This window comes from Drosophila subobscura, chromosome A (genome assembly GCF_008121235.1).
Source record: "Drosophila subobscura isolate 14011-0131.10 chromosome A, UCBerk_Dsub_1.0, whole genome shotgun sequence".
NCBI classification, from domain to species: Eukaryota; Metazoa; Arthropoda; class Insecta; order Diptera; family Drosophilidae; genus Drosophila; species Drosophila subobscura.
In genome coordinates, this window is record NC_048530.1 from 13,266,206 (window position 1) to 13,281,774 (window position 15,569).

The 15,569-nt window shown below is 42.8% G+C and overlaps 1 protein-coding gene across 1 annotated transcript in view; it reads right to left on the reverse strand.

The window, feature by feature from the left end:
- Positions 1-1,796: 1,796 nt before the first annotated feature.
- Positions 1,797-15,569, reverse strand: part of LOC117903528 (netrin-B) — a 65,103-nt gene continuing 51,330 nt past the window's right edge. Inside the window, exons 2-7 of the mRNA XM_034815675.1 lie at positions 5,679-5,867; positions 5,269-5,418; positions 5,082-5,198; positions 4,946-5,011; positions 4,656-4,887; positions 1,797-2,115 (exon numbers count right to left, since the gene is read on the reverse strand). Coding sequence (XP_034671566.1) covers positions 1,974-2,115; positions 4,656-4,887; positions 4,946-5,011; positions 5,082-5,198; positions 5,269-5,418; positions 5,679-5,867 — 896 coding nt within the window. The 3' untranslated portion in view covers positions 1,797-1,973. The remainder of the gene's footprint in view (positions 2,116-4,655; positions 4,888-4,945; positions 5,012-5,081; positions 5,199-5,268; positions 5,419-5,678; positions 5,868-15,569) is intronic.

Below are 15,569 nucleotides of genomic sequence, written 5' to 3' on the forward strand. Positions count from 1 at the left end.
CTCCGAAGCTACATGATGAAACCGAATCAATCGAAAATATAATGAGGTAACACTGTATGAAGAGGTTCCCCACACAAATGAGTTTTCGGACGCTTCAAGTGCTCCATGGCCTACACACATGCTGGAAAACAAGTTACAAAGTTAATCTTCCCGCTCCCCCCAATCCCTTTACAGCGATCAATCTTTCCCCTCTCAGCCACTCGTTCTCAGTCTTTAATTTTAGAAAAATACACACTCAGGTCGAATGAGCTTGAGAGAGAGAGAGAAAGGGACAGAGCGAGGCAATTTGCATGCATAATTCAAATTGAATATTAAATTAAAATAAATGCATTTTAAATGAGCTTTTTTCTATGGTGTTTGATTGTGAAACGGCGTTTGAACTGACATTTTATTGATGCATTCATCAAACAAATTGTTATGCAAAGGCGCGTGAAAATCAACTAGTAAATTGTCAATAAACATGTGCATAATTAACAGCAAAAACTTTGTTTGCATAAATTCTTGAAAGGCGTTTTTCAATCAGCCAACCAAATAATGGCATAACCGGAATGGATAACGTTAAAACGTTCCAAACAAAAAAGAAGAGCAATGTCGTGGAGGGGGGCCAGCAACAAATGTTAAATAGTAAAAAAACATTTGGCAAATATCGAAAAATGGAATCAATGTTTGGCTTACAGACTGAACGGCATATGCCAAATAAAAAACTGAGGGAAAAATGAAGAGTAAAAACATTTGAAAAGGCTGCGAAACGTTAGGGTTAGTCCGCTCCATGACATTGAAACATTGGGGATAATCTTAATGGATCAAAGTTTTACGATGACTATTCAATTTGCTGTGGAAAATGTTTCGATTGAAGTTCAAAATAATTAACATGGATATTGATTGTTTTGTTTTTTCCCTTTTGCTTTAGTTCTCTCATTCGCATTGATGTTTGAGCTGTTGTTTACGCAATCTTTTATTTCAAGCCTTAAACAGATCATCAAACGAGCTTGAGATCTGCTTTAAGTGTTCCATTTTATTTAGCATCATTAGCAGAAGATTAAGATCTCTTTGTTAAGTGTTCCACTCCAATTCGTATTCCGTATTCCAATCACTATCATACACATCTCTCACCCCACGATGGTAACAGTCCCCGCAGTAAGTACATTCGCATAAATTCCCTACATTTCCTTGACCAACTTTTGTCTCGCTTCGCTCCGTGTCCCCATTGGGCCCCATTCGGTCGAGTGCCCCTAATAAACTCTGTGTGATGTGTGTTCGCGTGTACGCGAAAGCCTGCCGCCATCTGGTAACGCTGGTCAAGGCTCATGTTGTTGGTTTATGACTGCACTTATGTGTTGACTATGGCCTGTTTGTCTATCCCCCAACAGTGCCCACAGTCCCCCACAGTCCCGTCCGTTCCCCAGTTGTCCATTGGATGTCCGATGTCCGTTTGTTTGTAAGTCTGCTCTGATGGTGGCCTCGCGACACGCGACGTTCAGCGTTTTTCGCACTTGTTGGTGTTTTTTTTCTCTCAATTTATAACTGTTTTTTATGGCCTGCATTCCACCATGCCAGGCCACTGTTATGGACACTTGCCCCAATCCACCACTTTCGATGTCACGTAACTGTAATTAGCATTTTGGTATTTTGTTGGATTAAAAGGGGGTTTTAGTTTCTGTTTTGTAAAATCATTTTATAGACTAGAGAATGCCCCCAGATAGGAAGATTATGTTGGGATTATTAATCATTGGCTGATCCCCAAAGATTCTATTGAGGATGTTTTAGGAGCTTTTCTCTCTGTGTGTATTTGTGTGTACTTCTTGGGGGCAGATTTGAGTTTGAGTTTTAAGTTTTGAGTTTTGATTAATTTATAGCATGATGCCGAAGAAGGTCAGAAACTTGAGTAAACTGTACAATTTATACAAAAACCGATACCTAGCCAAGTGTATGAAATTGAAATCCGCTCTGACATATTCCGTTTCCGGTTCGATTCAACTGCATTTGCGGGCCCGCCGCTGGAAGCGCTTCATGCGCAGCGACCACTCGTCCTTCCACTCCAACACCACAGAGCTGGGACCGATGGCCAGATATCCAGGCGCTGCCTCCGAGTCACGTCCAAGTATAAGATATGATCTGCAAATACAAATAGAGCAGATGGTAGAGAGTTTGTAACAATAATAAATAATGATTAAACCGTGAAATAGGATTCAAATTCCACATAATATGCCCAAAAGGAAGGCGAAATAATTGCAACCAAGGAAAGCCATTTAAAATAATTAAATAATATTATTTCTAAGAATTATGAATAATTAATTCATTAGTTTCGGCATTTCGCAGAGAAATGAGCTTGGACCAGAGGTAAGTATATGAAAAGAGCTATGTATGTACATATGTATGTACATAAGTACAAGAGCTATGAGCTAGATACAAGGCAGGTCTACAGAGAACGAACCGCCAAGCTTATCAACTCGGAGATCTGCCTTACCTGGCGAAGCAAATTTATTTTCTTAGCTTTGTCGATATGTGAGAAACAACAGTTAGATGTGCGAGAGCGTGCGAGAGCATGCGAGAGCGACTAAATGAGAGCGCAAAGTGTGAGCGCAATCAAAGCACTGGCTAAACGAAGCAGCAGCTGCACCGCAGCAGCGCATGGCTACGCTCCCCTGCACAGCCTCGTTTAGCCAATGCTTTGCAAGAGAGCAGCACAGGCAGAGAGAGTAAGAAACAGAAGAGAGGATCGCTACAAGGGCAAATGGATTAACAACAGAATTAACAGTTAACAGCGGAACATGTGCTGTACATACATACAGCTGTGAAAAAAATAATAGCACCACCACCACAAGCAATTTTCAAATAGTTGCCCAACTCACATTTTTAACTTTAAGGAAACTTTAAGCACATTTTTAGAAAGGGAAGACTCTTACAAATCTGGGAACAACAAAGAAAAGCACCTTTTTTGTAAGGCTTTTAAGTTATTTAAGGAACTTTAGAGAAACTCGTAAAATTAGGCGAAAAAAATAATAGCACCACTTTTGAAAAATGGATTTAAAATTTAAAAAATGACCAACAAGTAATGAATTTCTTAGTTAACACTTTTGAACTATTAATTCTAAATCAATATTTATCATTCAAGATTTAGTTCAGTGTCCTATTTTGGCAACATCAGCTGCGCAGCGTCTTGGCATGGAATCCACTAAGTCCAGGCATAGCTTTTGGGGAGCTTTGGACCAGGTCTCTTAATTTTGTTCTCAAAGTGATCCGACAGTGGTTGGTTTGGAATCAGCAACTGCCTTCTGGACTTCGGACCACAGATTTTCGATCGGTTTTATGTCAGGCGACTGTGCAGGCCACTTTAACACGTTCAGTGTTGGCCCTGAACCATTCCTTTGCTTTCATGCTGGGGCTATTTTCCGTTTGAAAGACCCATACGAGTGGAATTTCGTATTCTGCTAAGGGTAGCATTACTGTCTCCATGAAATTCAAGGACACGTGCTGATCCATGATGGTTTTTAGTCAATGCATTGGCCCTACTTCATAGTAAGAGAATCAGGCCCATACCATTAAATTCAACCTTTTATTTTAAATGGTTTTCTTTGGTGTCCTGGTGTTCCTTGAACGTCTTAAGTATGATCGAGATCCCTTTTCAGTAAATAAAACACTTTTTACTCATCTGACATTAAAATTTATGCTCCATTATAGGGATGTCCAATTGGCATGCTCCCTTGCAAACATCATGTGCTTAGTAATTTGTCTGGCGTTTAAAAGTGCGATTTTTTTTGGGCAGCAGGCTTTTAGGCTATCTTGTCTAAGATATTTCCAAACTTTCTAGCCCGTCGCTTTTATTTTAAGCTCTTTTTTTAAGCTCAATAGCAGGCTTGAAGGGAACCTTCCTGCTCTCGCGAATCAGCCTTTTGACATTAAAAGGGGTCATAGATCGTTTTCATCCACGTGTTTTACACTTTTCTTCATAGTTTAAGGCGTTTTTAATCATTTTATTGAAACTGCCTACCAATTTACCAAATTCTCTGTAAGTTTTTACGTCAAACATAAATTTTTTGCAAGGGTCGCGCTTTTTCGCATTTCAGAGCTTTCCACGTATTATTGTAATGATTATTATTAGCTTTTATGATAGAAACAATGAAATATTAGTTAAAACTAATAAATACGTGGTTTATACAAAGTCAATTCCGCGAAATTACGGATATTCACTTAAAATAGTGCCAACGGTGCTATTATTTTTTTCGGCATATTCGTGGTATTTTTTCTTAAAGTTCAAAAAAAAAATATAAAGACAGAATTTTGAAGAAAGGCAACACTTTGTTTGTTAATGGAGAATACTTAACTATATGAAAAAACTAAAAATTTAAAAAAATCGCAACAGTAATTGCTTTTTTTTTGTCTAAGAACAAAATGTGTTGTAGTGGTGCTATTATTTTTTTCGCAACTGTACATATGTACATACTTATATGAACATAAATGGGAACAGCTCTGAATTTCTGCCTTCTCCCCTGAACTCTTTATATGTTTCCTCCACTGGGCACTGGGCAGATCGGGTTCGTCTCTTACCTTGGCACTTATCACCCACTCATGTGCGAATGCCTTTCACATTTCTCTTAGAAACGAAATGCATAGATGCCCTTAAATATTCCACATATGTACTAGTATGTACTTACTTATTCAGTTTGATTTTGGGACACTGGCACTCGATGCTCTTGCGCGGCACCAGCAGCATCATATTGCCACGACCGAGCAGGGAGCTGGTCGTGCCCGACATGGGATTCCGCTTGAAGATCGTCTGTATATTGATTTCGTATTTGTAGATTTCATTCTGTCGCTCGATCGAGAACTTTTCAGTGCTTATGTCCTGCGAGGCGCGATCGTGGCCAATGACCTTGGCCAAAATGGCTGCAATGAACGCAAAAACAATGAATAGAAAGAAAGAGAAAACGAGGACGCCGCTTACCATAATCTTCCATACAAAACTTGTTTAGATTGAGCTTCTTGGGACTGGCCTTGCACTTGCCACAGTCTGTGGATTAGATATGGGGATAGTGGGGGATATTTTCTGTGGATAATCGAGGCACACACTCAATACTCACACTTCTTCATTTCCTCGGCCTGGGAGCCGCCGCCCTCCTTGTAGTCGCCATTGCCAGCACCGCCACCGCCTCCGCCAGCACTCTCGGCCTGAATCATGTTCGCGTTGGTGGGCACTTCTGTTAATTGCAGGAAAGAAGAAAACATGAGTTGAAAAGGTAGGATCTGGGAGGATCTGGTGGTACTCACTGATGCAGGGCGCCACATGGGAGCGCGTCTGTTGGTAGCCGCGTGCACAGCGGTTGCAGGTCAGACCGGTGACACCCTCCTTGCAGGGGCACTGTCCACTCAGATGATTGCAGGTCTTGCCCGTGGATCCCACTGGATGGCAGTCGCAACCTAAACACCAACGACATTGAAAACATCCTCATTAGCGTATAGTCTTTGCCTTGCCACCTCGTGTATACATAGATGAGTATCCATCTGCCATCGGCCATCTGGCATCTGCCATCTGACAGACCACTGATTGATGACAGCTTATTGTCAATATCAAGGAATACTCCAATTCCACACAACAGGAGTCCCGCCCACTTCGATGTCTCAGCTGTCTAATTCAATCTTTTTATATGAAATGGGGATGGGGTGATGGGAGGACTTACGCTTGCAGACTTTGCGATGATTTGGCGGCTTGGTGGCATCCCGATAGTAACCCTCGCGGCAATAGTGACAATACCGTCCTGTCGTATCATGTTGACAGTTGTAGCACACGCCTCCGGACACCCGACCGGACAGCTTGTAGAGCTCCAGATTGAAGCGACAGCGACGGGCGTGTCCATTGCACTGACACACTAAGCGCCACACAAGAAAGAGAGCAAAGAGAAGTGGGGAGAAACATTCGGTTAGAAAATGCATTGAAATTGTATTATTTGCTGTAAGTTAATCATAAATAAGTATGTGAAATGGCATACATAAGGGTTAAGTTACATTAATTGGAGCTTCAAGCAACACAAGGCTCTTGTTAGGTTTTCAAATGTTAAACGAAGATTGTTTATAGTTTTCTTGTTACAATTTTTAATTACTATAAGTATACATTTTGCCTTCATAGCTGACATATTTTCGAGCACAACTGGGCTCAATTAAGTGTGCCATCAGGCTGTGATAGTCTGTATCGTTATACAGTTAAATTATAGTTATTGGCTAACGAGCTTAAGTCCAAACTGCCATTAGAGCAGCAGGAGAGATGCCATCCATAAGGATAACCCCATCAGAAGCAGGGAGCAAGGGGGAAATCGGAAGAGTAGGATCGGGAGCTGCCTCTGTGGCATGGCGTCCGGAGTCTGGTCAGTGAAGCTGAAGAAACCTAATCATTTAATGGCAGTCCACGTCCTCCCCACTTATCCTTATTTCGTTTCGTCATTAATAATTAATAATCATAGGAAATTGTTACGTGTTCTATTTTCTGGACAGGTGTGGGGGTGGCTATGATTGATTATTGTTGCTGTTTCTGTGCCCTTGATTGATGGAAAATGTTGGCCTGCGCCATCAGGAAGCAGGGGGCATTTCTTAATGCAAAAGCAGAGATGATGCGATGGATGGTGACCGATGGGGCTACCTTTCGTTTGATATTTATTTATGGTTTTGTTGTTGCTTTTGCTTTTGCTCTTGGTATTGATTTTTGGCAAGAACTTCCACAACGGGCCCTCGAATGCGCCTTTAATGTTCATTTAATTAGTTGGACAATATCATAAAATAATTTTAGCAACTAATTGGCAGCACTTGACTGCAATTTATGGTCCTCCCTGGAGTTTCCTTTCGCATTCTCCTCCTCCTTCTACACTGGCAGAAGGCATTAAGCGTGATTTATACCAAACCAACACACACACGCACAGATACACACCCACACATTGGCGTGGCATTGGGGGATTGTCCATCGATGCCCACGCAGGGCGCACGCATGAGCGCCTGTGCTGTGTTCTGTGTTCTGTGTGGAGCCCTTGGGGAGCGCCCTGGTGGCTGGTGGACTGGTGCTACTATTGTGATTGCTGTTGCCTCATATTTTTCATATCTTATGTCTGCATCATCGACGACGACGACGACAACGACGTACCAGAGTCTGACAACAAAGGAGATGTCTGGGAGAGGGGCGAACAGGGCACAGGGAACAGGGAACTTCCCGGCTATGACAACGCGAACGGTCGTCCGTTTGTCCGTTTATTTGGCAAATAATAACAGCAGCAGCACAGTAGCAGCAACAATGGACACCAAGAGCAGACACTGAGACAGGAGCTAGAGCCAGGACCAGGACCAGGACACAGACCCGGACGATCCCTGGAATACTTATCGACGAACCTTATCCTTGCAGCAGGCGCACAACATGTGCTACCCCCGCACACTCAAACACACACACACACACAGAGAGACTTATACATATTGTCATCATCGTTGTCATCCTCATCCTCATCGTCGTTGCTCTCTCGTTGTGGTCGTTGCACAAATTAAAATGAATTTTATTTTTACTTGACACTCGACTTCTTCTGGAGTCCCTCCAGCCAGCAAGGCAGTGGGCACGGAGGAGAGGAGGTGGAGTGCAGACAGGCAGACCAGGAAAACCTTCGAGCATAACGACTTTTAGGTCTGGCATTGGCATTGGCATTGGCCAAATGGAATTATGGGGCTGAAGCAAAGTGGTTTTCATAAACGATCATGTGGTAAAATATTTTATAGAATATTGCAAGGCAGAAGTGACTGAGGCCAGGGACTAGTTGAATCTTGTTTTCCATTCACTCATCACATTTATGTTCTTCCAATCACTTTGAGCTTCGCCAGATGGTTCAATCTCTCTCAATCATTACTTTCTTAGAGCATTTTCAGTTCGTTCTTTTACTGTTTCTGCTTGTGCTTCACTCAAGAATTCCATCTTATTCGCATTGGCAGTGGCATTCTCATACTCATCTCCATTTCGCATTTCGCATTTCGCATCTCTCAACGCTCAGCTCTCAGCTCTCATCTGCAATCCCATTGTCATGGCCATTGTCCGTTCGCATCAATATGAATCTTATGAAGAGATCCTTTTGTCAGGCGGCAGAGTGCTGCCTGTTGTCCTGCTGTGCTGTCCTGTCGCTGTTTGCTCATATCACTTTTAATGATAACAATAATGATAATAATAATAAGATGCTGCTCTCCCATCTCCCTTCTCCCCCCTCCCAATCGCCCATCGCCACTCACTCGTTCTCGCACTGTGTGACCCTGGGGGCCCGTTGTCTGTCTCTTCCCATTGTTGCCATTGACACGCTTTGTAAATGAGTCGCACGCCCCATCGAAATGAATGGATGGATGGGCCCCCGCACATAAATTCCATTGGCAGACAATTAGAAAAGAGCCTCAGAAACCTCGAACAGAACAAAAAGCCAGCCACAAAATTAGCCTCAAAAGTGGAACATACACATTTGGTTTTTTGTGAAATCGCTGGAAATCTCCGGTGTGTCTATGGAAGCAGCATGTATAATCCCCCCATATATAGTGAGGGACTTACTGAAGCATGTCGACATGTTATAGAATAGAACGGACGTACCGGTATTCGCGGAAGGGAAGAGGAGGCTGCACTCAATCAACATAATTTGGGAGGAAGCAATAAAACGCATTTTTGCGCGAATTTTCTTTACAGTTCATTTGATTTGTGGAAAACACACATATGTATGTGCTCGTACGTTAGCATTAACATTAGCCCCCAATGTTTCTCTCACTCGAAACCCCAATTTGCACATCCCATGGCAAGAGAATGCTCATTTGATATATGACCAGAGATCGGAGCCCAGACGATGGCCCGAGACCCAGACCCACAGCGAAAGAAAATTTGCAGGCGGTCGAGAAAAGAAAAGTTCATAATATAGCTGCAATTTTAATTAAAAGCCAAACACTCCGTACGAACGGAGCCCTCTCTTCTCTTCCACTCTTCTCCGCTTCTTGTTTTGTATTTTTGTTGTTTTTTTGGGAATGGAAATGCCAATGAAAGAATGGGAATCGACGACGGGTGAAAACACATGCAAAAAGCCAACGAAAAGTGCGAAAAAAACACCAACACAGAAATAAAGGAAAAGGAAAACATGTGAAAATCATTTTGCACCATGCCACAGGCCACAGCCCGCAGGAGGATGGGGGCAATGGGGCATTTGGCGCCGACAGATAAGCCGGGCAACGGGCCGACAATCAGACGGGACTGGACCCCAGAGAGGAGGTTCTTCGGTCGACGAGTCTCTCTGGGAGTTATGTGCCCGTTTGTTGTAAAACGGCACAGAAATTATGGGCGAAAACCAAACAGGCCTCGGAAATTGTGAAGAAACAGAGAGGGGAGCTGGAGGGAGGGGCCTTAGAGGCTGGGACGGTGGAGCCGCCTGACAGCCCCCCATCCAAATAAACTGGCTACAAAATGTCTAAATTTCTGCCTGCCAAAGAAAAGGAAAGAGAAAAGTGGGAGGAACTGCAACAAAATTTTTGAAAGAAAAATAAAAGAGAAAGACTCTGGCCGGCCAGTGTTTTGTTTTTTTTTCTTTTTGTTTTTTGGGGAGCGTCTGGGACCTCAATCCGATATGATATGATCTTGAGTATGAGTACAAGTTTTCGTATACGTATTCGAGGCGAGGAAGAGACGCCTCGCCTCGCCTCGTCTCTAGAGTGAATGAGTGGCACAATGTTAGCAAATGGAAATGAGCCACAAGAAGAGTTCCTATAAATTACAAGTACAAGGCATTTGCTGTGTGCCAGGAAGTGTACTGCAATGGAGAGGTCAACTACGGTCTAGTATTCCCATGGATAAACGTGGCCAGTATTTATGGCCAAGAATATAGCTTTAAAATGATAAATTCACATTCAGGTTCGGATTTGACACAGACCTTGGGTGCATCTGTAGTTATACATATATTCTGTGAGGCCTAAGAGAGTTATTTCTTGAACAGTTTGGGAAATAATTCTTGTTTTATTTGATTATTGAATTATGGAACCAAATTAACAAGAAGAGTCACAATTTATACGATGCTTCCTTGCCTTATAATTCGCTTTACCCTTATCACAGCTTCCACAGGCCACCTAACATTTTCTGCTTGTTTTATTTCAATAAAATGGCTTTTGGCTAATGATTTAGAGCCAAGAAATGAAGCGGCGGCTGCTCTTTCGTTTTCATAACTTTCTGTGCGGCATATAATTTACGTGTCTGCCACACATGCCACATGGACGCTCCTCTCACAAACACACATACAAATAATTTGCCTCATCAGAGCTCTGGCTCCAGCTGAAATTTGCTTTGCCTGCAGAAAATGTTGTTCGAGTCCCGTGTCCTTGTCCATGGACCCGTAAACCACTCCAAGGACCTCGAACATTTTTCAGCTTCTTTTTTTGGGGGTGGGGTTTTTGTTTCGGCCTTTTTTTCTGCGTGTGTGTGTGAAATTTTCGCGCCCGTTGACAAGAAAGTTTCCCTCAATTCTCGCATTTGGTTTATTTTCGCTTTCATTTTTGCAATTTTCTCACTCTATTTCTGTCTCTCTTTCGGTCTCACTTTCTTTCCCTTTTGCTTGCTATTTCTGTCCCTTTTGCCCGCTATTTCAGTGCCTTCTTGGTGGGCTTTTTTTTGTCCCTTTTTGTGTGTGTGATTTTATTTTTATTATTATTTTTATGTACTCGCATTTTTATTCGACGTCTCGTCGGCGATTTCGGTGGTTTGTGTGTTTTAGAATTTCGGTGTGATTTGAATTCTCAATGAGATGGCCATTTCTCTGAGGGCTGCTCCCACCTCTTTCGGGGGACTCCCTTTCCCACGGGTAGAAGCCAAAAATGGGGGAAAATTTGTTCATTGGAAATTGTGAGGGGAAATCAAGTGAAGCATGAACGAAAACAGAGACAGACAGAGATATAGATGGAAATGGAGGCGCAGGCAGAGACTCTTGTCTACGCCTCTCACATATTTACCATTAACCATCTCTTCGCCAAATGGAATTCCGCTCTCTCCAGTGACTGTCTCCTTCCATCTGTTGATATTTCTTTCTATGAAGGAGCTTCTGTATGTCGCTCGTTTCTTTTTTTGCCAATGATTTCAAATGTGCTGCCACGCATAATTTTATTTATTTTTCAATTTTTCAGCCTCTTACTTTTCTGTTTTTCCTTTTTTTCCCCCTCAATTCTGGCTCTTTCCATTGGTTCTGTTGCTATCTCTTGGGCTCTTTGGGCGGGGTGTTCCGTGAGTTGTCTACATCCTTAAGCACTTTGCATGCTTATGGTCTAAGTATGTTATGATATCCATGAACCAGTCTCCAACAACCACTCGAACTCCACTCATTCACACTCTTACATACTTCTCCACTCCACTCAAATCCTGTTGACAATTTCTCCCTTTTCTCACACTCTCCTTTACTCTCTTTCTGCCTCTTACAGACTTATGCATATTTTTGGATCTATTTCAAAAATTTGGTTTGCCAAAATATTTGTCGCGCGACTGACAACCGATTCGTATATTTAGACATCGAGTGCATCTGTCTTCATTCTCATTCTCATTCTCAGTGGAGTAAATGCAGAGAGAGAGAATGATACAGAGATACAAGATGGACTACTCAGCATGATACATTTTGAGTGTGGATAATCTTCCTACAGCCATTGAGTCTACACTGTGTTTGCTGTACATTCAGGAACTATTATTTTATATTAATTTTCTTACATTTATTCCTTCGCAAAACATGGATCACTTAACAGTCTGCACATGGGATGTTGCAAGTTTCAGCTCTCAGGTTTATTTGTGCAGCATTTTCCCTCATTAATTTCCTTTCGAATGAATGTACTTTCAACGCCTTCGCAATGCTGATGCTGCTGAGATTCTCCCACCAAAAATTTCGAATCGCGAAATTGGCTCTTGGGCATCCAAAAATTATTTATGGCCCTGTGGGTGGGTGGAGAATTGCATTAATGTGGTGCCATCGACACCCCCACACAACCACACAAAACTGGCAACCACCGATGGAGTGACAACTACGACAACGATGATAATGATGTTGCTGACGATGATGATGACGCCAACACGCGAATTTGGCAAACAAATTATGCCAAAAATTGTGCATTGGGACACACACAAAACTGCAGACCCAAATCAGAGCCAAATCGAGGCACTCTCTATCCACACCCCGTAGGCGCCCCCGCCCCACCATATCCCACACTCTTTCATTGGCTAAAAATTGCCTGGGCGTTTGATAATTGAATTGAAAAGTTTTGTGTGCGCCTCGCACTTATTCCGATGGGAATGGCGCACAATCAGTTGTAAATCCATTGAGACGGCCATAATTCACCGGGACTCGGTGCAACTTTAAGGTCTGCATTTCCGAAGGAAGGATAGAGTGGCACAGGCAGCGAAGGCGGCGGAAAATGGGTAAATGGTTAATGGTAAATGGAACAAGGAAATTGAGCAAAATTCAGCAACCAAATGAAGAAAGAAGGCGAGAGAAAACCAAAAGGAAAATGCAACTGCAAATAAAAAGATAAAGGAAGGGAAATGCAGCAGCAGATGCATGAAGAATGATTAAATGAGTCTCGTTGGGAACGCTCTCCTTGAGTATTTACCAGACATTAAAACTCCTCCCTTAACTGGTTGTGTGAGAGAGAGGAGGAGTGTCATAATGTCTGCGTTTTTGGTTTTTCCGTTGTTCTTTCTCCTACGAGAAATCATTCCCAATATCATCTCATACCTGTCCCCAAATTGCTTTCTCCCAAGACAAACTTTAAGCTAAATGTTAAGACCTTCCTTTAGGGTATATAAGAAAACTCGTACCATTTCGTTTTCTTCAGGCAAAACTTGTGTTGGTCCCCGGGTTTTTCAGAGCTCGTACGTTAGCATTGCCTTTGGCTTTGGCCTCCAGCTTTAGCCTCTGGCTGCTGCCCAGAGCCTTTGGTCTTTGGTTTTGGTTTTGGTTTCAGTTTCTGTTTCGAGACGCGAGCATTTTCATAAGACATAAATTCTGCGATTTAGCTAAATGCGCTCTACGGACCCATGGCTGGGTAATTTGTGGCATACCCAGGGTCGTACTCGTACTCGTACTCGAAGGACAGACATACTGCTGGCTGCTGCTATGCAAAGAGAGAAGAAAGAAAAAGAAAAACTGCAGCAGCATTAAATTACGCTCTCACATGGGCTACAACCCAGCCGAAGACGAAGGAGATGGAGTCGTAGCCACAGCCACAGCCACAGCCGACGCTGGCAGACAAGGAAACTGTCGGACAAACTGGCAGACGGACAGACAGACAGACAGACAGACAGGGCGGGGGGATGGAGGCTGGAGCAGGCCCAGAGGAGACCCAGACAAGGCGACTCTGTGACTCTGCGACAAGCTCATATTGCTTTATGTGTCTCTGCCCCATCTCCAGCTCCCCTCTACAGTGCCTGGTTAAGCGCTTTTAATGGGACATTTTGTAAGTAAATTGCATTAATTTCCCAACTTAGGCGCGCACCCAAAAAAAAAAACGAAATGCAATAAAAAGAAAATGCATTTGTGGAGAGCGAGGAGAGAAATTGGGGAGAAGTACAGAGAGAAGAGAGAAGCAGACTGGTTTCCAGCAGATGACATACGACCATTTGGCCGTTGTCAATGTGTCAATGCGATGATGGAACGATTTATGAGGCTGCTCTCCACTCCACTTCGCTCCACTCGAATTGAATCGAAGCCTCGATTACGATTGTGGCACCAAAAAACCGGTCTTGCGATTCGATTTCGATATCATCGAACCGCACACCGTCCTATGTGTCTCGTGTCGGAATCTCATGTCTTGGTCTGAAATCAAATTGCAATTAAAAGCAGAGGAGCGGCCACTGACACAGCCGGTAAATTGTTATGTCTCTGGCGCTCTGGCGCTCTATTGCCAATCGATGGATATCGTGCCACATCTAGCTGCAAGTGTCAAACGAGTTGGCCTCATCATCGTCGTCGTCGTCGAAAGCCGGTTAGAACCAAGCCAGATGAGACTCACGAATCGGGAATACTCTATGGAGTTTGCATAAAGATGTTGGGTCTTAAGAGACTCTGTCCCCTCTCCTCTCTGTCTCTCGCTTTCCTTCTGCCACTAAAGAGCGCACTACATGTCGTCATCAATCCCTTGTCAGACGTTGCCCCAAAACAATTATATTGCATGACTGTTAGGAGAACCAATATACCCCTTGAAATTGTTGAAGCAACCGCCTTCGAGAAAAGCCAATAAATAATGGTAAAGGATTAAGAAAAGCATAAAATACAAAAAAAAACAAAGTGAAAAATGTGTGAAATATGGCAGAGGATTTATTGCATTGCATTTAAGAGTTGGGGGTCATTAAGTGTCTTCAAAAATGGCAAACAAACTAGCTAATTTCTCGTTTGTAATGTCTTAAAATTCCGTAATTATTCTAAAGGAAACTTTATACCACTTTAAAGAGCAGAAATGAAATATAAATATGAAAAATTCGTGAATAAACTTTTGTTTAGTAAACGAACACAAAAAGTGGCATCTGAGAGGTGTCTTAGTACCCATTTTATTGGCCAATTTAGAGCACGGCCTAAGCCAGGCTTAGCCTCTCCACTCTCCACCCGCTGGGAGTTGTGGCACGTGAAGTCTGTTAATCCATAGCCTCTCGTTGTTGCAGGTGGGGGAAATTCCCCAGTTTTCCTTTTAACATTTTGCACCTAATTGAAGGGCTTACAACTTTGATTGCCACTCGATGGAACTTTTGTTGTGGTTTTCAGGGAAAAGCCCTCCCCCACACCCCCTCTGCTGTTTGCATAGTTTTCTAATCTTGCCGGGGAAAAGCTTCACTATTTTTCCCTCTATATTTACACACAGATACACACCAATGCATACACATTCTCGTGCAGATAGAAAATATGCATGAGAATTTTTCGTATTTGTATTTTTTGTCGAATGATTTTTGCGTATTGTTGAACGGTGGTGGATAACGGGTGGGAAATCGGGGAAAAATGCAAAGCCAAAATGCTTAAAATGCAAAACTAAAAGCTCTCTCAATGTTCGCCCTCTCCTTCCCACACTCTCCAGGCATCTCCTTTGCTCTCATTGCGTGCTCGTGTGTGTGTGTGTGTTTGCTAAGCGGCAAACAAAAGCTGTTGGAAAACATAGAAAATCCTTTTGCGAAACAAAGTGCAGCTGCAGCTGCAACAGCAGCAACGCCAGAGGTTAGCAGAGCAGCACACACTGAGAGAAACAACAACTACATACTGCCATAAAGAAAACTGAAGAAAAAATGTTGGACTGCAAAGATTGCTTAGGCGATTCACGACTGGATAAGTTCAGGGTACCTCTTAACAAAAGATTAATTAATTATTTCTAAAATATAAATTTAGTTCGATGTTTGATCGTTTTTAAGGCTGGATTTGCTGGATGCTTTAGGAGCGAGACAAAAACGATTGAAATTAATAAAAGTTAACAGGTTTTCTCTTTGCTGTTGGGGAAGTGTTTTCTCTCTGTGCGGTTGGAGATCTGAGGAGCAGCATCTGCGTATTGACAAAGCAGAAAAATTGTGCAAAATAAGCAGCAGGAAA